At 35.5% G+C, this 27000-nt stretch overlaps 1 protein-coding gene across 7 annotated transcripts in view; it reads left to right on the plus strand.

The window, feature by feature from the left end:
- TTLL7 (tubulin tyrosine ligase like 7) overlaps positions 1 to 27000 on the plus strand; it is a 149724-nt gene that overhangs the window by 43285 nt on the left and 79439 nt on the right. For all 7 annotated transcript variants that reach the window (XR_003124393.3, XM_025417860.3, XM_049111759.1 and 4 more), the window contains 6 exons: positions 12789 to 12984; positions 13189 to 13320; positions 17749 to 17870; positions 18717 to 18784; positions 21021 to 21179; positions 26093 to 26309. Coding sequence is in view for 6 of the 7 variants with exons in the window: in XM_025417860.3 (XP_025273645.3) it covers positions 12960 to 12984; positions 13189 to 13320; positions 17749 to 17870; positions 18717 to 18784; positions 21021 to 21179; positions 26093 to 26309 (723 nt within the window). In the remaining variant the exon portion in view is untranslated. The remainder of the gene's footprint in view (positions 1 to 12788; positions 12985 to 13188; positions 13321 to 17748; positions 17871 to 18716; positions 18785 to 21020; positions 21180 to 26092; positions 26310 to 27000) is intronic.

A 27000-nucleotide genomic window follows, 5' to 3' on the forward strand; every position in this document is an offset into this window, starting at 1 on the left:
TGGTGCCAGATAGATACAGTGTTTTTAAATGCCTGGAACGACTTTTGGGAAATATTTTTATTTTAAAAAAAGGCTAAACTTATTGAAATATAGTTGTTTAACTAGTTTTCTTAATACTGGGTCTGTTAGATGAAGGCTGTTGGTATGTTTTTTTTCTTAACAAAGAGTGATCTTATAAATTCACTTTGCACCTATTTTATTTGCACTTTGCAACAAAATAGCCCTATTGTTCTTTCCTTCCTTAAGATCTGATAGTTATACACCTCTTAGTTTAGCTGATGGAAGCATGCAGAACATTACATGAGCTCGACCTGTATATTTTCTTTTTTCTGTATGGATTTTCTAAACTTTGCACGACTCTCAGACCATGGCGTAATTTTAATGGGATTTAATTTAATTTACAGAGATTTGAAAACTGTGACAGATTTACTTGATTCTAGAACTTAATACAATTGAAATTTTTTTTTTTTTAAGATTTTATCCATTTATTCATGAGAGTCAGAGAGAGAGGGGGGCGGCGCAGAGACACAGGCAGAGGGAGAAGCAGGCTCCTTGCAGGGAGCCCGACGTGGGACTCGATCCCGGGTCTCCAGGATCACACCCTGGGCTAAAGGAAGCGCCAAACTGCTGAGCCACCTGGGCTGCCCACAACTGAAAATTTCTTATTTGAAGTTCAAAACCTCCTAACAAATAATATCCCTCTGATATGGTAGCTCGGCAATTTAGCTCCTACGTTTCAGGCTCTTTGAGATTGAAGAACATGTAAATTAAAAGACATTTTTAAAGCTGCTGCCTGGGAGCCATTTGTCTCCTGGAGGAAACGTACAATGAAGCCTCCTTTTATTCCATTTGAGTTGTGGCATTTTATGCAAGGACATTTTGAGGTAATTCTCTTTCTTTAAACAAAATAAAAGCGGAACCTAAATACATTGTTATTTGTTTATAAACAAAGTTTATAACCAACTTTATATAAGGTTATAAACCAAGTTTAAGCAGAAAAGAAATTTTTTAGTTTCTGTTGCTGAAAATTTGGGGGATGTGTTATCTTTCTCTCTTCTTTATGTGACTGCATCCTTAGGTTTTGTGTAGGTGTGAGCAAGTGTGTATTCTCTCATATTCGAATCCAGCTCAAAAGAGAACTATATTCTTTAAGAATCTGAAAATGAGTTCGGGGCTTGATTCTTGCTGGTCTTGGTTGGATCCTGTGTTCATCTCTGAACCAATTCCATGCCCAACGAGATGGGATTTCACAGTTATTTTAGATCTAAGTCATTTGTCCAGCCTTGGACCCAGGATCAGCATCAACCCCATCTAAAGCACATAGATTGATGGGGGATGGTGCTTTACCAGCAAATATCCAGATTACTGTTCACAGAAAATGGGTAAGTGTAGGCTGTGGCAAAAATGATAAATGTCCAAAGGCATTGTGCTCATGACTTTGCATTTAGGCTGGTATATCTTTTTCAGAAACCAAAACAATAATTTCTATTGGAATAAGATGTCCATTATAATGCACATTTAGATGGTGGTAACAGAAAATTAAAATAATAATGCCTTAACAAGATGGAGGTTTATCTGTGGATGTAGGCAGTCCAAGACTGACGTATCATTTCCATAATAAAACCAGTGTCTTTTTGAATTGCTGTAGCTCCTGCAATCACATTTACTACATTCCAGGCTGGAAGGAGGTGGGGGGAAAGCAAGTAAATGAGTATCTGTCAGTTGTCTATCTTGCTGCTCAACAACTTCCACTTATATCTCATTAACTAGGATTTGGTCACATAGCCAGATATACTTGTAAAGAAGTCTAGGAAATGTGGTTATTCAGATTGGCACAATGCCACCCATAACAACCCAGTAAGTATTTTGTTAGTAAGGAAGAATTAGTGAATGGCTAGTGTTCTTTTGACATGTGTTAACTTATTAACTGATATGGATGACAATGGGGGCTTATTCAACAACCCAATGAATTTTATATATTTTAGATTTAAAACTCATTTTAGAAGTAGGTAGAAATAAAAATAATAAAACTACTTATACTCTAAAATTGGTAACAAAGTATGCATTGAATTGGTATCAAATAAGAAGGTTAAAGGAAGAGTTAAAGATGGTTCTGATTGGGGTGCCTGGGTGGTTAAGCCAGTTAAGCATCTGCTTGGGCTCAGGTCATGATCTCAGGGCTGTGGGTGCTTCTCCCTCTCCTTCTGCCCCTCCCCCAGTAGGTTCTCTTTCTCTCTCAAATAAATAAATAAATAAATAATCTTAAAAAAAAAAAAAAAAGATGATTCTGGGGCAGCCTGGGTGGCTCAGCAGTGTAGTGCCGCCTTCAGTCCAGGGCCTGATCCTGGAGACCCAGGATGGAGTCCCGTGTTGGGCTCCCTGCTTGGAGCCTGCTTCTCCCTCTGCCTGTGTCTCTGCCTCTCTCTCTCTCTCTCTCTCTCCCTCTTTGTGTTTCTCATGAATAAATAAATTTAAAAATTAAAAAAAAAAGATGATTCTGATTTATCTGTCTCTTGGATGTTTGGCTATAGTGATGTCCTCTGCCAAGATAAGGAACAAAAGAGGAGGTACCAGGTTTTCAGTGGAAGTTAAAGAGTTAAGTTTCGGACATTTAAAACTATAAATGTTGCTATCAGATGACATTTGGATGATGTCATTTGTTCACCAGCTAAGCAGCTGCACATTTTGATATCTATTGTGCATTTTCTGGCAGAGAACAGAGAACTGGATATTTTAGAAATTTTCCGCTTCCCTTAGTCCCTTCTTTCACCTTGTGATCTATGTTACTGCAAGTTAAGGAGAGCTGGGTCCACAGGACCACAGTTCTAACTCCATAGCTTAGAACAAGAGAAATGTTGATGTAGTGAAACATAAGTTGGGTGTTTTGAGGATGTGATGTTCAACTGTCAATAAAAAGTGAGACTTTCATTAGGCTACTGGAGAATTAGATAGAACCTCAGTATTACATTCTGAGGAAACGTACCTTTTGATTCTACTTAACTATTTGATGGCTACATTATGAAATCACCTTGTCTTTTGTCACTTTATTAGCTGAATTATAGATGTTACCTTTCCGAACTTTATTTAGTTCAACATTTACTGAATAAGCTTTTTGCGCTTTTCATTATGCTAAGTATTGAAAATAAAACAACTATTAATAATGCCTTCAAGATATGCTCTGTTACATTTCCTATTTATCAGTTTCTATTTTTTCGTGTCATAGTAGGCTAAATTTCAAAGATAAGACATTCCACATAGTTTAGTGGGCATTTTATTATGGCTGTTGTAACTTAACCAAAAAACATTGAAGAAATACTAAGCAGGGTAAGGCAATTTGAAAAACAAGCAGTACATTAGTGGGAACAACTATTGCTCAAAGTCAATATTAATTGTAACTAGAATGAATAAATAGTTCTTCTGTTTATTCTTATATAATGTCACACTTGGCCTTCTTTCAGGTTTTTAGAAGTGGTTGATCAAATGATTATTTTCAGGTCGAAAACACTGCAGATCTAGCTTTTGGGAATATACCCAGTCTGAGAAAGGGATACAAAAGTTTCTGTGTTCAGGGAGTAAGTAGATTCTCTGAAAACCTTTTTAATTTGTACACACAATGAGTGGTGCCAATGTATTATTGTTAGGGCAGTTGTTTGGGTGATGTCATTTGTTCACCAGTCAGGCAGCTGGGCATTTTGAAAATCTATTGTAATTTCTTGGCAGAGAACACAAAAATAGGAGTAGTTAGCTTTGGAGCAGACCTTTCTGTGTTTAATTAAAACAATTTTATTTATAAAAGTGGAGGTTTTCCTTATTTACAATCTCTAATTCTGTTGTGTTATTTTCTATTTTTTTTCTCTCTATCCTTTTCTGCAAATATAAAACTGAAATCATCTTACCCCTCAAAATGACTCTTCTTTCTGCAGGCATTCTCTTGATGAATGAACCACCCAGTTCCTACAAGTCGTCTGAGATTATTTTCCTTTATTGATTACCAACTTCTTATTCTGTAGTAGCAGTATTCTTTTGCCCTGTGTCTGCTTCTATCTGTGATCAAGCACATACCATCTCTCTTCTGGACTTTTGTAACACCCTCTTAGGACCCTATCACCATTCTTCTCTCTCTTCCATCCAGCTCATGATTACTGTCAGCATAATCTATTAATAAGAAAGTTGGATTGTGTTACTCCTCTTTAAGCTCTAAAGTGACTCCACATTACTTGTGAGTCAGGATCAGACCTAAGTTTCCAACAGTGTAACTTAGAACACAATACTTCCAAAAAAAAGTACACTGATTCAAACAAAAGAATCTTGACTTTTATTTTACTGTTTTAGAAGGCTAAACCATGATAAGAGTATATATTCATTCTTTATGTTAAGAATGACATCTTTGGTGCTCTTTCTCTGTAGAATAGGCCTGGCTGTTGCATCCTCCTCCTTTCTCTCAAGAGGTGTCAGAGTTAGTGTTTATCATCCCCATGTAGTTCTTTACACTTTTATTTTATATGTGTTAATTCCTAAGTGATCCTCTCTCTCTCTCAATGTATACCATATGTTATTATTTTATGTAATTTTAAACTTTATATGAATAATACACTTCTGTTTGTATTCCTCAACTTTTTTATCTGCATTATTTGTGTGATTCATCATGTAGTTCTAGTTCATTTATTTTTACTTGTGTATAGTACTTTCACTGCGTGTGTGTACCAACAATGTACACAATGTACAGTGTTGATGTTCATCTGCAACTCTTCTTCCCTCTGGAGTTCCCCCCCCCCCCCCCCCCCCATTTTTCAGCTATGACCTTTTCAGATCAACTTATTATGCTCCTGGCCCAATGCTTTGGAGGAGAGGGTATATTGTTAATCTTTGTGGTTGCTGTTAATCCTTATATGTTTAATGATTTTTGATAGATTATCTTTAAAATGGATGTCTTATTTGATCAACATTGGTAGCTGGTTTGGGCTCAAACAAAGGGTATAAACTGTTTTTCTAGATTAATGAAACCACATCTTACATAGCAGGGCTGTTTCCAGTAAATGAGATCCTTTGTAGCAAATGTCTTCCTTTCTAGCTGCTCAGAGTCCTGCTTGGCAAATACTTTCTCCTGCACTTTTTCCTGGTCAGGTGATTCTACTTTAGAAGACTAGTGGGGAGGGAATAGACTCCAGTAGACTGTAGCAGTGTTGTCCTCCACTTTCCTGGAGTTTGCCCATGCTACCAGCTGTTGGCTCTCTAGTCCAGTGGTTCTCAAACTTTAGCCTCCATCAGAATCACCTGGAGGGCTTGTCAGTTGTTGGGCCTCACCCCCGAATTTGATTAAAAAATTTCGGGGGTGAGCGCAAGAATGTGCATTTCTAATAAGTTTGCAGGTGTTGCTGATACAGCTGTTGCTGAGACCATATTTTGGGAATCACTACTCTAGGCCAACATTTCCTAATCTTTATTTTATTTTATTATTTGACTCATGGGGCCCTTTAACATTAATATGCAATTTCACATCATTTATATGAATTTTAAAATCATTTTATAATTTTGTAATTTTCACATGTTACACAGATGGACAGTAAGTTAAAAAAATTGTGTCAGTATAGTATTAAACACTGTGGTCATTTAGAGCCTCACTACTTGAAGTATGAGCTGTGGACTAGCATACCTGGGAACCTGTTAGAAATGCAGACTCAAAGGCCCCCTCACCAGAACTAATGAATCAATCTGAGTTTCAATGACATTCCTAGATGATTAGCATGCACATTAAGTTTGAGAAGCCCCTGGTCTAAAGCTCACATTAAATCCATTCCTGATAACATCAATAAGAAACATTTTAGATTTTAATGTTTAAACCTTGGCACATGTTTCACTTACTTTCATTTTCTTACTTGTACATAAGAAAAAGCACTAAATTTTTGAAAATAAAAATATCAAATTTGGTTTGGGGACCAAGTGCTAAAATTTAATGATGTGTTATAGCACAAAAATAGACACAATTGTAATCATGACCTGATGTCTGGTAATATAACTATTTCACACACAAAAAAACAACTGCTTCATTTTGATATTTTCATGAAGTAATGGATTTCTGACTGCTACTTGGAATAACCTCTCTCCAATAACACACTATGTGTGTGGAGAGTGTTTTTTCCCCATAGTAAAAGCTTAATTTGGTATAATTTTAGCTACATTTATTATCTTCCAATTATTTTGAAGTAGTAGAAACATCTTTCATCAAATAGTTTCAGTATAGAAATGCAGAGAGCATTATTTTGAGGTGACTTGCAGAACTATCATTTAAAAAATTTCTAATATCTTGTGTTTCAATATCATTGTTCATTATACCTGTTCATTATATTTAGGTAACTATGGGGTTAATAATAACAGAGCATCTTCTATGGTTGTGAAGATCAGAGTTTTATATGTAAAAAACCTAGATGAAAAACAAAACAAAACAAAACAAAAAAAACCCTAGATGAATGCCTGGGCACATAGCATGTTTTATGTTAAGTGACTGCATCAACCTCATCCTTCTCCTTTTCTTCCTTGTCTTCTTCCTTTTCCTCATCAGCGTAATTATAATTCTTAACAGCTAAGGAGAGAGAAGTTTAATTATCTGTTGTATAAAATCAAGGGACAGACTGGGCCCAGTGCAAGTCTCAGCAAACTTTTTTTTTTTTTTTTTTCAATCAGAGAATACTACTATAAAGTGGAGCTATGGAAAACTAGAAAATCGTGTCTAGGGGTAGGTGGCAAGGTTCAAATAGGGAATAATTAATTGGTTGGAGTCTGTTATGAGTGATGGTTGTTAGTGTTACTGGCTTTCATTCCTTCATGAGGTGGGGGGGAGGGACAGAGGGAGAGAGAGAATCTTAAGCAGGCTCTATACCCAGTGTGGAGCCCTACACAGGGCTCAGTCTCATCCTTGAGATCATGACCTGAGTCAAAATCATGAGTCAGACATTTGACTGACTGAGCCTCCCAGGTGCCCTCTGGCTTTCATTCCTATTGGTCATATAGAATGATTGTACTTCCTAACTCTTGTTGGCAGGGGTCATGTGACTTATTCAGGCCATTGACCTGTGAGTAGAAATTTTGTGTCATTAGTTGCATATACAAGATCCTCCAAAACCCTTTCCCTCTGCCACAGTGACTCGTTTTACGATAATGGCTGCTCTAACAGCCTGGGTCCTCCTGTGTGACTATGAAATGCAGAACACCCCTGCCAGTCTTTGGTTGATATGCAGCATGATTAAGAAATAGACCTTAGGTATTTAAGCTCCTGAGATTTGGGGGATGTTTATTCTTGTCTTGAAATGTAGCTTGTCCTGACTAACAGAGATTCTTCTTGATGGGTTTTGAGAACTGAAAACTCATACAATAGGATATCAAATATGGAAGGGGGATGTCAAAAACTATGATGCTAAGAAACAAGAACCAAAGAGAATCATCAGCAATGTGTGAAAATCTAATGTCAGTACTGGGGACACAAAGTATATGGAGAGGTTGGGATCTCCCTGCCCCTCCTCTCTCCCTGTCCACCAGAAGAGTGATATACTATCAAAAGTATATAAAACTAGTTATATACACTGTGAAACCTGAGTGTTCTCCTTATCAGTGTGAAAAAAAAAGTAAATGTAGATTAAAATCAATGTAGAAGATAAATATCTAGGAACACCAGGATTTAGGAAAAAGAACCATATTGGAGGGCTTTAAGATTGTTGAGTACCACAGAAATGCTGTTTCCCCATTCCCTCCCCATCACATGTGTTCACGTCCTCACATACTTCCATGCACATATATGTACACATGCATCAGATTTTAATCAACTCCACTTGTGACGACAAGTCATTACCCTTCTTGAAACATCACCTTCCCAATGAGGCCTATCTGGATACAATATTTAAAACTGCAACCCTTCTCCTTCCTTTCTCCCCACATTCTTGATCTTCTAACCAGTTGTGCTTCCTCCCTTCGGAGTACTTAGCATTTTCTGTAGTTTACTTAATATGTCTGCTGTTATTGTTTGCCCCACACTAGAATGCAAGCACCACAAAGAAAGAAAAATTTTATCTGTTTTGTCACTGAGAACAGATGCTGATACATAACGGTATTTTTGAATTACAGTATCTTCAGGAAGGAAAAGACAGGAAGACAGAGTCTGGACATGGATATCTGCCTTGATGTTCTAAGAAGATAGATTAAATCTGATGCAACTTTGTGATCTCAACCACATTTTAAACCACAGCTTGATTCTCTTGTTCTCATTCCTTAGCTTTTAAAGGGAATGAGAGCAAGCAAAATTAAGCTTCTTTGTGAAATCTTCAATATGTCCTATTTAAAGACTGAATTTTGATGGTAGCATACAAAGTAGGATATGTCATGGAATTTAGAGATAAGCCACTTCATTGTCACCTATTAGGTGTAACTTTGGGCAAGTTACTTAGCCATGAAATCTAAATTTTCCTATATATAAAATTGGAATAAAACATATTGGGGCATTTATTGAGTGGACTAAATACAAAGTTATGTGAAAATGCCTAGTACATATTAGGTACTAGTTTCTATTTCTTTCTCCTTCCCTCTCCTCACCATAAAAATGGCTTTTATTAAATTTTTACTTAAATTATTTTACGTATTTTCACCTTAACACTAATTTTGGTTTCCACTGACCTTTAATAAAGATTATTTTATTTTATTTAAAAAACTTTTATTTAAATTCAATTTGCCAACATACAGCATAACACTCAGTACTCATTTTAGTAATCAATGGTAAGCTAAAATTTCACCAATATGTACGAAGAACCCATTCTATATAGTATTCACTAAGGCATGGATTTCTGGGATTTGTTGGGAAGGTATGAGTTTCTCTCAGGTGATTTACACAAAAGATGTCTTGTGTTCCTGTTTCAAAAATACCACCAATGCTTTCTTCATTGGTTGGCATTTTAGACTAAGTCTGGGAAAAACCAATTTCTTCCTTATGCACATTGAGAAATTAAGTTGTCTATCTGGTAAGTCTATCTTATAAAGGATAAGAATTCAAATTAACCTCTTGTTCAGTGCCCTTTTTACCATATTATACTTTCATCTAAATGAAATACAAAGTTTGGGGTGCCTGGGTGTCAGTTGAGCATCCGACTCTTCATTTGGGCTCAAGTCATGATTTCAATGTGGTGAGATCGAGTGCCATGTGGGGTTCCCTGCTCAGTGGGGAGACTGCTTCTCTCCTTGTGCCTCCCACACCCGCTGATGTGCACACATGCTCTCTATCAAATAAATAAATACATCTTTAAGGAAAACAAATGAAATACAAAGTTTGATGGGTTTTGTTATTAACATAGTAATATTGAAACAAACTTTTATCACATGTATTTTACTTTTTAAATAGGCAATACATGCACTAAAGGTTGTACATAAAAGTAAGTCTCTATGTGCTGTCCACAGCTGCAATAGGCCGCCACTACTCTATGCCTGTGTTCCACATATGCTTCTGTTATTTTACCCAAATGTAAGCTTTTATGTACTTCGCTTTTTTCACTTAAAAATGTGAAAGTGTTCTGTAAATGATACGTATTTGCTTCTCAGAGCTCCGTGACCACCTCTGGTTGCTCTCATCTGGCATCATGAACAAGTGCTTATTTAGCATTATGTCAGGAAATATTCTAAGCTCTGGGAGCAGGGGAGTGAACAAGAGAGAAGGAAACCACATGTCTTCACACACTTACCTTCAGAGTTTGTGGTTGGTGATATGATAGGTACAAATAATGGTCTCTGTGATAGACTAGAAGAGGGAGAAATTAATTTCTTCAGTCATAGTCAGAGGAGGCTGTAGGGGAAAAGTGGAAATTTATTTGGATTTTACATGATGGGTTGTAATCCAAAGGGAAGAATGGGGAAGAAAGAGCACTCCAACACAAATGTATCGGAATTAGAATTTTTTTTTTTTTGTTTTAGTCCTATGTATCTATTGTTTTGCATGGTAGCACTGGAGCCTCTACATTTAAGGTTCGCATTTGCTTGGCATTTTGGGAAATTGATTCCTTTTGGAAATGGCTTATTTGCAAAATAAAATTGCTTATTGTCTTAATTTCTGCTGATATTCTAATTCCTCCCCGGACCCCCCAATTTGTTTACTTGAACTAGAAATGAGGATTTAATGGGTGCTTTTCACCTAAATATTTGGCCTCTTTTTATATAGGTTCCAAAGTTTTTTCCTTTGTTTTATTTGTTTCTGATAAGTGTATAACTAACTATTATTTGCTTCAGGGTCATTAGAACAGAGTTTGTTAGTCTAGGCTGCATGATACAGTCATGTGGAGAACTTAAAGTATGGCCGATACCTGGGCCCCACTGGGGCCTAAGGTGTGACCTGGTTTCCAGGATTTTCAGAAGTTCCTTAAGTGATTTATTTTGCAGCTGAGGTTAAGAAACCTTTGGCTCCAAGTATTTCGGAGGTAACTGAAACATGCTGTGTACTTCTGAAAAGTAGGTAACTACGGCTCATTTGAGTGGTGTGATCAGTCTGTCGTCTCCTATCTCTTACTAAGAATAAAGTGAAATGATTAGAATTCACTGGTAGAATGAAGTTCTTGAGTTTGTTAAAGCACTCTTACTGTTATTCACCAGAACATAAGTGCAATTAAGTAGTAAGGCATATGTATGAAAAGACTAAATTTAAGGCCTTTAAATTACTGTGCGGTGGGAGAAGAGGTAACAGTGCTTGTTTTGAGGTCTACACTAATCAGAGTAGTTAGGCACTTTATTTAAGTCAGAAATTAACAAATCTCTTTTTAGAGCCTGTGACGGTTACTAACGTAGTGTCAGTATAGTTAGGCAGACCTTGTCTCACACTCCTGTTGACTTTGTCACCTACTTTCAATGTAACACGTACTCTGTTACCATAAGGGGATCTTTGTTTACTCCGGTAACAAGGTGTTGGACAAGGACTTGTAAACCTACATAGTTACCTCCCTGAGGTATCACAGAGCTTCCAGAAAGAAATCACGCTGAACTTTAGACCATTCCTTTCTTTTATTCTGAAAGGTAATCCAGTCTATTTCCAGCTTGGAATTGGGAGCTGAGATCAGTCTAGGGATATTCACTGTGATTTCACTGTTTGGTCTGAAGTATTGTGATTTCCCACAATACACCCATATCTTGCAGTTTGTACTGCAATTGAGTTGCCAAGATTTTTTTGTTTTTTGTTTTTTACATCTTTATAGTGTATTAGCACAGTGTCTGAAAATAGTGGGGCTTTGTGAATAGTATGAACAATCGGACAGAACAGGGTTCAGAGCCTAGGTTTTCTATTTATAAACTGTTACCTTGATTTATTTAACTTAGAAAGCCTTAATTTCCATATCTGGAAAACTTCAGAAATGGTATCTAAACTAACGAGATAAGATATTTTAGATTCTTAACAGTGCCTGCCCACAGTTGGTCTATAATAAATAAGAGTTCCTAGTTTTTATATTGAATTGTTCTAGATAATTATTTTAGTTTAATTGGTACCTGAGAACAAACTACGTTCTAAATTTTCTTTAATAATGAATCTTTTTTTTTAATCTTTTTTTTTTTTAAAGATTTTATTTATTTATTCATGAGGGACACAGAGAGAGAGGCAGAGATGTATGCAGGGAGCCTGATGCGGGACTTGATCATGCACTGAGCCAAAGGCAGACACTCAATCACTGAGCCATCTAGGCGTCCCTTTAATAATGAATCTTATTATTAAAAATGACTATTGGATGTGATGTATATGAGTCACATTTTATGTAGCTGAATTTCTGATAAACCTGATAATCTCCTGATAAAGATATTAATCCCATACCTTTATCATGATAGGTTATATAATTTTTCATTGTGTTTAGAGACATATTACAAGAATTCAAAGATTCTTACAATGTGAAGGGAGAAATTAGAAAGTTGATAGTGTAGATTGGGCAGTGTAGTGTAGTCAGGGCATGAATACCTAGGTTCATACATACCGAGTGAAAATATAGGTGTCATGTAGGCCATGCTAAGGTGTAGCCAAATCAAATTAGTTCATTAAAAAATGTTTATTGCATTCCTGTGTGTGCCCAAATAAGGTCATGGTAATAAAGACTCCTTGTTTTCTGCCTTTCAAAATTGTTTTTATTTTTTAAGTCACAATTCAAATGTGGTCTGCTTTATGCAGTTGTCACCTTCCTCCCCATCAACCACTGCCCCTCTTCCTTAATGAGGAATCCCTTTTCTCTGTATTCTGTTGGTATGTGATGTCTGTCCTGACACATTGTTTCATATTAAAAGTAATGCTGCCCCTAAGTTTCAGACCTTGGGTTGAAAGTTGTGTGGGTTCATAGTTAAGGGCACTGCCATTGACATCAGAGAGATGTTAATTTTAATCTCCACTTTGTCATGCTTTGTGTAAAGATCTGTCCTTTTTGAGATCAATTTACTTAACTGAAGAGAGGGATAAAAGCTTCTACCTCATGGTTTTGTTGGAAGATTAAGTGGCTTAAGTGACTACAATAGGGAGCAATAGTAAGTGTTCAATAGATGGTAGTGAATGTGGTTATTATTATTGTTTTTGTATGGCATGTTATTTATTGTGTGTAAATATGGTATAACTTAAATAAAACCTTCCAGACTGTGCACTTTTTAGGACAGGGAACTATCACTTGGCATTTTTCATAAGGTTTAATAAAATTGACAAACATTTGTTGATTAACTTTGCCCTCACTTGACTTTTAAAAAGAACAGAAAAATTCCATAAAAGTCCTTTTCTAAATGACTTTGTTTTAAAATCCCTACAGGTACTTTCTCATCCCAGAACTTCAGTGCCCTGAAATCTGAGGATTCCATCAAGATAATATGATAGGAACCTTCAGTGATTTGGAGCCATATCCTACTTAGACTAATGCAGGCCTTCCAGATTTCCTGAAAGCTTGGTACAACAGCACACATTGTAACAGGCACAGGCAATAATGCCATCTTTGCCTCAAGAAAGAGGTAAGCAGATTGATGTGATCACATTACAAAACATGAATATATTATAGATCATCACTGAGAATTTTTTCTAAGAATTAAAAATTAATTGAGGACTCAAAGAACTAGAATTTACAGTTTTACCTTTTTTGGGGGGGCATTTGTGTTCTCTGCTATGGAATTTTTGTTATTTTAATGATGTTTGGTTGGTTTACATTTCTTTTAAAGTTATTCAGGGACCTTCTCCCCTGGATCTGAATACAGAATTGCCTTATCAAAGCACAATGAAAAGGAAAGTCAGAAAGAAGAAAAAGAAGGGAACCATCACAGCAAATGTTGCTGGGACAAAGTTTGAAATTGGTAGGTCTTCTAAGGATCTCATAAGGTTTTCATAATTGTTGGAAAAATTGATTTGATGTTGAAAACAATGTAGAAATTCAGGGAGATAATTATCTTTTGTGTAATTGATTTTTAAATGCCTTCTATGAAATGTTCCTTTTTATGAGATATTTAACATGTTATTAATCAAGTAGAACATCAATGTAAATGAAAAGCTGTAGCTATTAATGGGATGGTATTAAATATATGTGGTTTTGATTAATACTTAGTTTTTAAATCAAGTATGAAATAAACATTAAATAGATTAAAGTATTAGATGTAAAATTTAAAAAGTACTGAATTAAAAAAATAAAAATAAAAAGTACAAAATTTGAGATTTTTATTAAACAATGAGAACCTGACTTAAAAACATTAAAAACACATTTAAAAAAACATTTGTCTCTGTTTTAAGAAATCGTTTTGATGATGCTGTCGCTTTTTTATTAATGAAATTTCAGTTTTATGTATTCTCTGTTGTATACAGAATAGATAAGAAGAATAATTGTTTTAAATTAAGATACATTTGCCCAGGAGGTTCCCTGGGTGGCTCAGCAGTTTAGCACCTGCCTTCGGCCCACGGTGTGATCCTGGAGTCCCGGGATCGAGTCCCACATCAGGATCCCTTCATGGAGTCTGATTCTCCTTTTGCCTGTTTCTGTGCCTCTCTCTCTCTCTGTGTCTCTCATGAATAATAAATAAAATCTTTTTTTTTTTAAAGATATTTTTGCCCACCATTGCAGAACTCTTTAACAAATACCAGAAGTACTCAACCAATCTTCCTCTTAGCCATTTTGCATTAAAAGAGTTAAGGAAAATCATATGAACTTCAAGGATGTTAATTATTCTTACCCTTATTAGTCTTTAAGAGTCTCATTTCCATTTACAGTAATTCACCAAAGTTCTTGAGCAATCAGTGGAATATTTCACTGCAATTGAGGTTCCTGATACTGTGTTTCAACAAATGGTCCTTAGAGGCAGGGACTTGAAACAGGTTAGCATGGGAGGGTGAGATGGCAAGATTCAGGGTTTATTTGCAGCATGTTTTCTAGAAACAAGAATAAGGTGACCACTGTTAAAGTGACTGATGAGTGGTGCTAATTTATCCTCTTACTTACTTTTAAGATTCCGGTGGGGTTCATCAGGAACCTGATCTACAGGAGAGGGTCTAAGTGCAATTCCCTCTCACTTTCCCAGGGCTGAAGTTGCCTTAGCATTCTTTATACTGACTCCTACCTCCTTGCTGAGCCTGCTCAGGGTTTAAGAGAATTTCTTACTCAGTCCTTGGATCAGGGACTGTTGGGAGAATACAAAGGAGGGGAGGGAAAGGGAGAATTGGCCATGTGTCAGGGAGGAAGTGCTACCTTGCTTTTCCCTTATTTAAGCTAGTGATATACAACAGCTTACTTCTTACTGCTTTCTTAACAGTTTGAATTATATAATGGAAATACACTCAAGCCATAGTTAGGACACCTGTGTTTTTGCCCTAGGTGTTGCCTGTTTCCCTCATGTAGAATACTTTGCTGTAGTTTTAATAGTCATGTTTTTATAACCATTGACCAAACATTTCCACATGCATTACTTCATTTAATTCTTCCAGAAACCCTCTAAAATAGGCTGCATTACTCCCTTCCTTCCATTCTCCTGCCTTTCCTCATTCTAATAGTGAATTGGAAGTGGCTAATAGTCATAAGAAAATGAACATGGAAAAATAAAGAGCAAAATAAGACGAATCTTGTGGCTGATAAGGATACAAAATACATTCCGTGAGAGTCTCTATAGTTGGAGATGGACATAGATTTGACTCAGAGCTTCCTGGCAACCAAAGCAAATATTTAAAAATAATCAGTTATAGAATGCAGAAGATAAAATCATACTGGTCATTCAAAGGAGATATGACTTCTGTATTCCTGAGTCTTGGGAGAAATTTCTTATGAAGACATGTTGTGGAATAATGAAGTGCATTCTCTCAGTAGTTCTATAATTAATACATTATGAAATTCCACATGGGTTTTTTAAAATTTAAATATAATTATCCAACATGCTTAGTTTCAGATGTAGTGTTCAATGATTTATCAGTTGCCTATAACACCCAGTTCTCTATACATCCTTTATAGTAGAGTTAAAGAAACAAGCCCAGTGAGAGTGAGCAACTTACCCAAGTTCACACAGATGGCAAAAGTGGAACTTGAACCCAAATTCATTTGGTTCCAAATTCAGTTTTCTATTTACTGTGTCATGCTGCTTAAATAAAATATGAATTGAAATTTGAAATGAGAAACATAAATGTACCTTCTGTATCTAAAATTCAGAGAGTTTCATGGATTCCTATTTTTAAAATTCCTGAGCAGCCTCTGAAAGCTCTATGGGTCAAGGCCAAAGATCACAGGACAAATTGTGAGGAATGTATTTTTGGTAATTTTTATTAAACGGAGACAAGAAGGATTGGAGAAGGGGATATGTAAGTATGTAAAGGGAAATGTGAGAAAATAGTTTATATGGTTATCACTATTTTACCAATAGGGCATTTGGTTTGGTAGAAATTCAGTACAGAGGCTATTATTTCACCCCCTTTTAAAAGAGAGCTCCTAAAATATTAGCATTTAAAGGCGTAGAGTTAGGCTTTAGCTGTCATCAGCTTTCTGTTTGGAACTGATGCGTTAAAGCGATTTCTTTTCCATGCAGTGGAGGATGATATCCTTAAAAGATTCCAATTGATTTCTAAAATTTCAGTTCAAATAAAAATTTGACTAAATAGCTTACCTGAGAAAAGTGACATTTTAATACCCGGTATTGTATTTTCCTTTGAAGTTCAACTTAGTTCTTCAAGCTCTGAATTTCATAATAAAAGGGATTTATATATGACTAACCTTACAGATTTGGTTTTGTGAATCTAAGGAAAGAATGGATCTTTCCCACTATTATGTAACCTGAATGGTCCCAGCCTCACTGGTTCATATGTATAGTCATAACCACTTTTTAGTAGCTCATTATACTCCCTCCCTCTGTAACTGCCACCAGTTCCATTTCTCTCTGTAAGGTCGTCTCAGTTATTTCTGAGCAGCCCCAAACAATGTCTCCCCTGCAATCAGGGACAGGTCTGCTCTTAAGCTGCTATTCTGGCTTTTTATTTTTTTTCTGCTTAGGAGTGAGTTAAAGGAGTCTCCCAGGCTTTGTGGTTATTGCCCTTGCCCTTCCTGTTAGGCCTGGGTGCACAGCAGGTCCCGAGCCTTCAAGTCATTAAAGCTTCATGGTAGTCTGGGGCAGACAAGAGAACATCCCTTATCCCAACTCTTGCTTTGTACCTTGTCACCTGGACCTTCAGAACAGCCCCATGGCTCTCATGGACAACTGCAACTTCAGCTCAGCATTCCTCCTCTGCCCCAAGATCATCTACCTCCAATCACTATTCTCTTCTTTTGTGCTTGTGCTCTGAACCATTGCATAAAAAGTCCTTTCTTTCTCATTGGCCAAAAAGCAATCAAGAATCTCTAGGACTTGAGACCAACAGGTGTCTGTCTGCTTATCAGTTTTATACTTGAGCCAAGTAAATTTAGACAATTGATCCCCTTTTACCATTTCCCCTCATACATAGGATACACAGTAAAAGGAAAACATTTACAAATAAAAATATTGAAGTGCTGCTATATAATTACACCTTTCTATTAAGACTCAGAATTCTGTTGGAACTCAAATTTATCCTAAATATTTTGCTTATCCTTATTCTAAACTTGAAATTCATTAGAAGAATAATGTTAGTATGTTAATTGTGATATCCAAATCAGAGAGGAGCATATGAATAGTTTGTACTAAAAAACAAACTTTCCTCTGTGCATAAATTTTTTTCAATAGGATTAAAGGGTTAGAAGCAGATAGGAGGCCAGTTTCCAGATCTCTACTGTGAATTCTACTTCATTATTCCATATCCTGAATTAACCCAGCTGACTTGATTTTAACTGCTAAAAATAATTTGATCTGGGGAGGTTGAAAGTATAGGATGGGTCTAATGATCAGGAACTATTTTTACCTTTTCCCTTTTGTACCTAGCCCAAGGTCACAAAAAAAGCCATGAAGTACATTTTCCTGAGTAGAGGTGTTGTCTCAGCTGTGTGTATGTTTTCACTGTGCCATGAATAGTCACTGAACTCTTTAGCAGTATTGTGTACCCGCTAAATCTCAGAGGGTTGAAACCAAAGATTTTGAGTGCAATCTAAAAACAGTTCTCAGTTACTGTGAGTATAATTTGGCCCTAGAAAAATTGTCGTTACTAAAAATAAGGGTATGCTATAACTAATGGGTATTTTGCAAATGAAATACTGTGAGATAAAATTTGCATATATCAAAAAATGTTTCCACAACGAATATATTTTAGAAGTATTTTAATTTTCACTTAATTTCATCATTTACTTGCAGTTCGCTTAGTAATAGATGAAATGGGATTTATGAAAACTCCAGATGAGGATGAAACAAGTAACCTTATATGGTGTGATTCTGCGGTTCAGCAGGAGAAGATTGCAGAGCTGCAAAATTACCAGGTGGGGATTAATCATGACCAATTATTGGTTTCAGGAGAGTATATGAATTCCATTATAATTTTACTTAGGGTTCTTAATGTGTTGACATTAAATTTCATTTCTAACCTACCTACATAGCCTCATAGCCTGTTTTTTGCTGTCCAGTTTTACTGTTTGCATAAAAGCCTGAATTCCTTCCAATCTTTTAACCTCTTTCCATCTTTAAGGAAGAATTAATAGGAGAAAACTTTTCCCACATGGGTGCTTTGCATTACAAGTGATGTGGAATACATTGCACAGAGGTATCAGGAAGTGGAAATACTTTGTAATGTCTGCTATGTGTAATTTGACTTCATTCTTTTATTTTTAGAATGTCAAGCAAACATATTAAAAAAATAGACATCAAACTGAAAAGCCAAATACACAGAATTGTAGATAGTCAACATTTTGTATAGTTTGTTAGCATAGAGTGTAATACAGAATTGACAATACAATAGGGAACAAACAAGGCTATTTTCGTCAATATTTCTACAATTCTTATCTGTATGAATATAGTGACTTTGAAATACTAGAAATAATTTGGAACTTGAATTACCAGTTATTCAATACAGAAAATTGTAACTTTAATATCTGTGTAAACACTGTCTGATTTCTTAAAAAATTTGCAATTTTATTCTTTGCTTATTGTAGATTCTTTAATTCTATAAAGTCATTAGAGGTCATTTAATTTTAACTATTTTACATTAATAACAATCAGTTCTTAAAAAAAACATTAAACTCGCAGGATGGATGTAACTCTATTGTAGTATAAATGAATGTTTTCATTAAGTCCATGAGAATATTAATGTTTACCTTTTTATTTTCCAGAGGATCAACCATTTTCCAGGAATGGGGGAGATCTGTAGAAAGGATTTCTTAGCAAGAAATATGACTAAGTAATCTTCATTTTCTTATAATAGAGAAGACCTTTTCAAAGTTTGTTTTGAATATTATAGTGCATCTTTCACCAGGTTACATTGATTTGAAATAATATTTTGATGGAAGAGATAGAATTTTCGCGATAGCAGGTCTTAGAGGTTCCCTGGTCTTCCTTCACTTTGTAGAGGAGGTAACTGAGAATCAGAGAAGTGAGTATCTTGCACAAGTCAAACAAATAGTTAATAGCAGAGCTGGAGCAGAATCCTGGTCTCCAGAATCTCAGGCTTCTTTTTACTGCAGTTTAGCAACATAATACACTGTATACGTGTGTGTGTGTGTGTGTATTCATACAGTGGTTATTGAGCATCTGTATGTTATTGAGCATCTAATATGTGCCAGGCACAATAGTAGGTGCATATGTGTACACACGTACACATAGACACATGTATATATCTCCACCCAAGGATATACATGTACATATATTTATTTCTGAGACTATTTGGAGTAACAGTCTGCTTTTATGGGAAAAACTGTTTGAAGGCTCTCAAGTATTATACCAAATGAACTGCAGAATTTTTTCATGATTTATATTCTGTTGATTAATTTTTTTTTAGTTTAAGGAAGTTGAGTGATAATTTGAGAAAGTTTTTAAAAAAGACAACTCAAACAGAGAAAGGTTAGCAAACTGGCATGTAATCAAATATTTGTGTGCATCCTGTGAAAGCTTATACACCCACTCACTCAACAAATATTTTTTGTGTGTCTACTATAGAGTAGAGACTGCTAGCAAGTAAACAAGATAAATAAGGCCTAGTCTCTGCCTACAAATCAATTTTTATTAAGGGAGAAAGAGTGATACATATAATACAGTTTGATGGTAGTATGTTAGGGGAGAGTCAATGTATGGCAGTGACAAAGATAATAACAGACGTCATTTCTAGGAGAGGTTTTTTGGAGAATTCAAATGCAAAATTGATATTGAAAAGTGTATAGTAGGAGTTCACCCTGTGAGAAGGAGGCAAGGAGACTAGGCAAAGACAACAATGGGAGAAACTATATGGAGACTTAAATCAACATGTTTCAGGAACTTCTAAGCAGTTTCTGTGGTTTTATAAGGTGTCAGGAGGCTCAGCCTCAGATGATGCTGCAGATAAATATGAAGGTCAGGCTGCATATGCCATGTTACTGTGTTTTATTCAATCATTTAATTATTGATTCTTTAACCTCTTTAACTACTCAGGAAATATTTCTGTCTATCCTGAGAGAAATGACATGTTTTTTAATGGGTTTAAGAAAAGATATGTTTTACAAAATCTTGGTGGGCCTGTAGATAATGGATTCAAAGAAGGTAGAAAGGAGGGAGGAAGCCCTGAAGGAGGTGATTGTCAACATCTGATAAATGAAAGGAGAGATAGTGGGAATGGGGAAGAGAAAATACATATGGAAAATAGGAAAAAACCAGAATTGACAGGAATGGAAAGCTGCTGTGATATAAGAATCAAAGAAGTGTCCAAGATGACTGCTAGGTTTCTGGCTTAGGAGATTGTGTAGGTGGGACAATTTAGTAACAGGGATTATAGGAAGAATGGACTTCAGAGGAAAGGGAATTACTTCTGCAAAGTTTTGAACATGTGTTTCAAACAAACAAAACAAGACTTAGTATACTCAGAGGCTTCACATGGTTTTCTCAGAAAAGTAGTTGAACTTCAAAAACAGTGGAGTAAAAGATGATCAAAGCTGTTCCTTATGGGTGGCCCAGAGGACTCAAAATCATTTTTAAAGGAGCAATATGAATGGCACCTGGCAGTGAACCATTTTCTGCTACCCACCTTCTCATCCCATAGGCAGAGTTAATGACTATTTCCATATGTTAACTTGCCATGTATGTCTTCATTGCACTAACCACATTGTATTTAATAGCCTATATATAAATTCCTTATGGTAGAAACCATATTAATTTGTCTTTATATCCCAGTGCTTAGTAATAAAGTATGTATTCAAATGAATGATCTATCAATATATGAATTAGTACAGAGAACAGAGAATCTTGTCTGTTTTTTTCACTGATGTATCCTCAATGTCCAGAATAATGTCTAGCACAAAATAGGTGCTTTATAGACATTTGTTGAATGAATCAATAAATGAAGAAATGGTGGGAATTAAAATCTCTGTAGTAAATGTCAGCAGCATAGAGAAAGAAAGTTTAGAAAAGTTTGAATAGAAATTACTTTTCATATTATCTCTAATTTACAGAATGATCAAGTCCCGGCCTTTGGATTATACCTTTGTTCCTCGAACATGGATATTCCCTGCTGAATATACACAGTTCCAGAACTATATGAAAGAATTGAAGAAAAAAAGAAAGCAGAAAACTTTTATAGTAAAACCAGCTAATGGTGCAATGGGTCATGGGTAGGTATTTTTCACCTAGAATGTATAAAAGCTTAAAAAAAAAAAACTGGGGGAAAAGAATAAATGTGAGCCTTCACTCATGGTTTATTATGAAAAAAAAATAAAATGGGTCTCTGTTGCTTTTTTGGAACTAAATATTTATTGAGCCCTTTTACGTTGTTCCACAGGCTTAATGAATTAAATTTAAAAATTAAATCAGTTGAAAGACTGATAATTGGAGACAATAAAATAAGAGAAAAAAAGATGTTTTCTAATTTTTCCTTAAGCAGAAAATTTCCATTTATTTTGTTTTTTAAATATTTTATTAATTCAAGAGAGAAATTGAGAGAGAGAGAGTGGGAGAGGCAGAGAAAGAGAGAATGAGCAGTGAGGAGAGGCAGAGGGAGGGGGAGAAGACTCCCTGCTTACCGGGGGGCCTAATACAAGACATGATCCCAGGACTCTGGAATTATGACCTGAGCCAAAGGAAGACACTTCAATTGACTGAGTCACCCAGGCACCCAAAATTTGCATTTATAATAATTTTAGAGTAAGCTTGGATGGTAAAGTTCAGTTGATATAGTAGAGCTAAATTGACTTGGAGAAGCTAGAAATTTAAAGCAAAATAAGTATCCTCTTTGCTTTACGAATAAGCTTTTTTCTTATGGAGCCACAGTATTTGAATTGAATATCACTAAAACACGTTTTAAGCTAAAGTACCACAAACTAGACATGTTAGCTGATTATACAACTTAATATTCATATGTCCTTTTGCTTTCTAATGTTTTCTACAATGTACTTTTTTGAGGCTGCTTTTAATAAAAACATATTATTTTAACATTTTGATTTATCATTTTATCATTATATATTGTTCTTCCTTGTCTCTTATAACAATTTTTGTCTTAAAGGCTGTTTTGTCTAGTACTAGTATAATCACTCCAGTTCTCTTTTGGTTACCTTTAGTATGGAGTATCTTTTCCATTTGATCACTTTCAACTTATTTGAATCTTTGAATCTAAAGTGAATCTCTTGTAGACAGTGTGTGATTGGATCATGGTTTTTTTTTTATACATTCTGCAAGGCTTGTCTTAGTTGGAGAGTTAATGTACTCAATGTAATTATTGATAAGGAAAGATTTCAGCCATTTTGCTATTTGTTTTCTATGTCTTAGTATAGTTAACATTCTTCAATTCCTCCTTTTCTACTCTCTTGTGTATTAAATAGATATTTTCTTGTGTGCCATTTTAATTTTGTCATTTATTTTACTATATATTTTTGAGTTTTTAAAATTTTTTATTATTTTTATTATTTTTTTAGGAATAGAATTTATTGACTTATCACTGACCTATAATACCCACTGTTCATCATAACAAGTGCCCTCCATAATACCATCGTCAGTTAGTTCATTCCCCACCCACGTCCCTCCATCAATCCTCTGTTTATTCTCTATTGTTGAGTCTTATTGTTAGCTTCCCCCCTCTCCTTCTCTCTTTTTTCCCTTCCCACACATTCATCTGTTTTGTTTCCTAAATTCCACACATGAATGAAATCATATGGTATTTATCTTTCTCTGACTGACTTATTTCGCTTAGCATAATACATTTCTAGCTCCATCCACGTTGCTGCAAATGGCAAGATTTCATTCTTTTTGATGGCTGAGTAATATTCCATTGTGTATGTCGACCACATCTTCATTATCCATTCATCAGTCAGTGGACACTTGGGCTCTTTCCATAGTGGCTATTGTTGATAATGCTGCTATAAACATCAGGTTGCATGTACCCCCTTTGAATCTCTATGGGAGGGTTTTTTTTTAAGTGGTTTCCCTGGTATTATAACTAACACTTTGATTTATAACAGTTTTATTTAGATTAATATCAACTTAGCTTCAATAGTAAAACGAAAACAAAACCAAAAAAGACCTCACTTTGCCTCTATATAGCTCTGTCCTTTTTTATATTATGATTGTCACAAATTACATTTTCATAAACTGTGTGCCCATCAACATAGATTTATTATTGTTGAATGCAGTTGCATTTTAAATAATATAGGAAAAAAGAATAGTTATAAATCTAAACTACATTAATAGTGACTTTCATATTTACTTATGTAGTCACCTTTACCAGTGTTTTTTATTTCTTTATGTGGATTTGAGTTACTGTCTAGTGTCCTTTCATTTTAGTCAGAAGAATTCTTTTTAGCATTTCTTATAGGCCAACTATACTAGCAACAAACTCTCAGTTTTTATATGGGAATGTCTTTTTTTTTTAAGGATTTTTTTTTTAAAGATTTTTATTTATTTATTTATGAGAGACGCAGAGAGAAAGAGAGGCAGAGACACAGGCAGAGGGAGAAGCAGGCTCCAGGCAGGGAGCCCGACGTGGGACTCGATCCCGGGTCTCCAGGATCACACCCTGGGCCGAAGGCGGCGCTAAACCGCTGAGCCACCCGGGCTGCCCTATATGGGAATGTCTTAATTCCTTTTTCGATTTTGAATACTTTTGCTAGATATGGAATTGTTGGTTAACAGTCGTTTTTTGTTGTTGTTGTTTTTGTTTTTCTCTGTCTTTCTGTCAGCACCTTGTATATATCATCTCACTGCCTTTGGTCTCCATTGTTTCTGATGAGAAATCAGATATTTATTTTATTGAGGATCCTTAAGTGTAATAAGAAGATTTAGTCTTGGTTTCAAGATTCTCTCTGTCTTGGCTTTTGACAGTTTTATTATAATATGCCTTACTGTGGATCTCTTTCAGTTTATCCTATTTGGAGTTCACTGAGTTCTTTAGATGTATTTATTTTTTTTAAGATTTTATTTATTTATGAGAGGGAGAGAGAGAGAGAGAGAAAGAGGTAGAGACACAGGCAGAGGGAGAAGCAGGCTGCATGCAGGGAGCCTGATGTGGGACTTGATCCCTGATCTCCAGGATCACGCCCTGGGCTGAAGGTGGTGCTAACCCACCGAGCCACCCCGGCTGCCCTAGATGTATTTAGATGTAGTTAATAGTTTTCATCAAATTAGGAAGTTTTCAGCCATTAATTCTTCAAATATTTTTTCTGTTCCGTTCTCTCTTCTCCTTTTGAGATTCCCAATGTGTGTGTGTTGGTATTCTTGATGGTGTTCCATAACACTCTTAAGCTCTGTACATTTTTCTTCATCCTTTTTTCTTTCTGTTCCTGAGACGTTTCAATTGACCTACCTTCAAGTTAACTGATTTTTCCCCCTGACTTCCTGTATCTTCTGTTTAGCCTCTCTATTGAATTTTTATTTAATTACTGTGTTTTTTAACTCCAGAATTTCAGTTTGGGTCCCTCCACTCTTTTTAACAAACAAACAAACAAACAAACAAACAAAAAAACAAAACAAAAAACCCCAGCTATATCTCTATTGATATTCTCTATTTCGTGAGATACCATTCTTATGGTTTCCTTCAGTTCTCTGCATATGGTTTCCTTTAATTCTTTGAACAAATTTATTTAATTTTTTAAAAAGATTTTATTAATTTATTCATGAGAAACACACAGCCCGATTCAGGACTCGGTCCTGGGACTCTGGGATCATGCCCTGAGCCAAAGGCAGATGCTCTACCACTGCGCCACCCAGGCATCCCTTTGAACAAATTTAAAACAGTTGATCTAAATAGTTGATTTTCTAGTAAGCCCAGTGTCTGTCTTTCTATTAATTGGTAATTTTCTTGTGTATGGGCCATACTATCTTTTCTCTTTGTATGATACATAATTTTTTTTGTTGAAAACTAGACATTTTGAATGTTATAATGTAGCAACTCTGAAAATCAGATTTCCCCCTTCTACAAGGTTTTTTTTTTTTTTTTTTTTTTTTTTTTTTTGCTGCTTATTATGGTTGCTTATTTGGTTAGTGATCTTTCTGAAATAATTTTGTGGAGTCTGTATTTTTTGTTGTGTGGCACTGAAATTACTGTTCTGTTGGGTCAGTGCTCAGCTAGTAAGTGGACAGAGATTTCTTCAAATATTTGCAATCAAAACAAATGAAGAAAAAAAACTTTCCCCAAATCAAAACTCCCAGTCCTTGCAGATGGGGTATATGAGTGTGTTGGAACAAGCCATCAACACTTAACTAGGCAATTTAAAACTCAGCTTTAGTCTTCATTTCCTCCTTGTGCAGAGCCTGTTGGTTGGCCAGAGATAAGAGCTTAGGGACTTACAGGTCTTTCCTGAGCATGCACTTAGCCTTGGGTATGCACATGGCATTCTAGATTCCCAAAAATAAGAGGTTTTCAAAACTCTTATTCCTCCAAAGATTCTCATACTTCAATCTTTCTTCTCAATATTTTTAGTTAATATATTGTTTTCCCCAACCTTTATTGGTTGCCATAGGCAGCAGGAACTAATTCATTTGTCTTTAAATGTTTTCAATAATGCCTGCAACCCCTTCAAGCAGCTGCCTCAACACTAGGAGAGTTCCTACTTAGGCAAGGTAAAAGCAAGTCCTTTGAGTTTCTTCAGGAAGCCACCAGGCAGGTAAAACAACAATAATAACAACAAAACTACCACAAGAATAAGGTCTATTCTGTTCCCTCCAGAACCAGTACCTGTACTGGGAACATGGGCTGTGTTCAAGGCCATTGCTGAGTTGAGGTTGGGGGATGGGACCAAAATAAGTTAAAATGCCACAAAGCTCTTTTACATAGATTTGGCTTTTTATTTTTCCTCTCTCTCTCTCTCTCTTTTTTTTTTTTTGATTGTTACTTGGTTGTTACAAGCTTTTGGTCAGTTTTGAGGTTTCCAAAAAAGTTGATTCTGATAACTTTTTGGCTGTTCATTGCTTTTGTGGAGGGACAGACTTTGGAGTTCCCTACTGCACCATTTTCCTCTTGAGTATTGTCTGTAATTTTGTTAACATCTTGACCCCCTATCAAATTATTCTTTTAATTCTCTTTTTTTTTTAAACTTAGAATTTCTTTGATAAGAAATGGTGACAAACTTCCATCTCAGGATCATTTGATTGTTCAAGAATACATTGAAAAGCCTTTCCTAATGGAAGGCTACAAGTTTGACTTACGAATTTATATTCTGGTAACATCGTGTGATCCACTGAAAATATTTCTGTACCATGATGGGCTTGTGCGAATGGGAACAGAGAAATACATTCCACCTAATGAGTCTAATTTGGTAAGTGATACCAGACAGAATTGATGGCTTTATTCATTTGTTCAACTTGTACTTTTTAAAGCATGCATTGTGTGTAAAGATTATGTGAATCAAAGTAGCTCTTCTCAAGTTTTTATACTCAGGAATTGTGTACATAAACAAGACTGCTTCTAGTTTATAGACAGCTTTGTGAAAATTAGAAAAAAAAATGTCTCCTCTAGCAGGGCGCTGTGAGCACAAGGATCAAAGCACACGTGTATGTAGTGGCCCTGTATAGAAATGACATGTACACGTGTATACAGTGGCCCTTATAGAAATGGATTTCAGAGTGCATATGAGTATGCTGTGATCCTGAATAGAAATGACTTACTTAGAAATATAAATAAGTGTCTCATTGAGAAGGACAAAGTATCATGGAGTTGAATATAGGGATAGTTTGTGTTCAGCTTCTCATTTGAGTATTTGAGCAAGCTTTATATAAAGGTATGGTTTAACATGTAGGGTGTGGGAGAAAGTATATGAAACAGAGAAAGCAAGAGCCATCAGAAAGTAGAGTTATTAATTTTTGTTTTCACAAAAGAAAAGATGGTAAATTTACATTGACCAAATTTAAAGACATAAATTGGCAGTTTCAGTGTGCTTTTTAAAATCTATTAAATTGAACTTTTTAAAAAAAGATTTTATTTATTTACTCATGAGAGACACAGAGAGA

The sequence above is a fragment of the Canis lupus genome, chromosome 6 (assembly GCF_003254725.2).
Source record: "Canis lupus dingo isolate Sandy chromosome 6, ASM325472v2, whole genome shotgun sequence".
Lineage (NCBI taxonomy): Eukaryota > Metazoa > Chordata > Mammalia > Carnivora > Canidae > Canis > Canis lupus.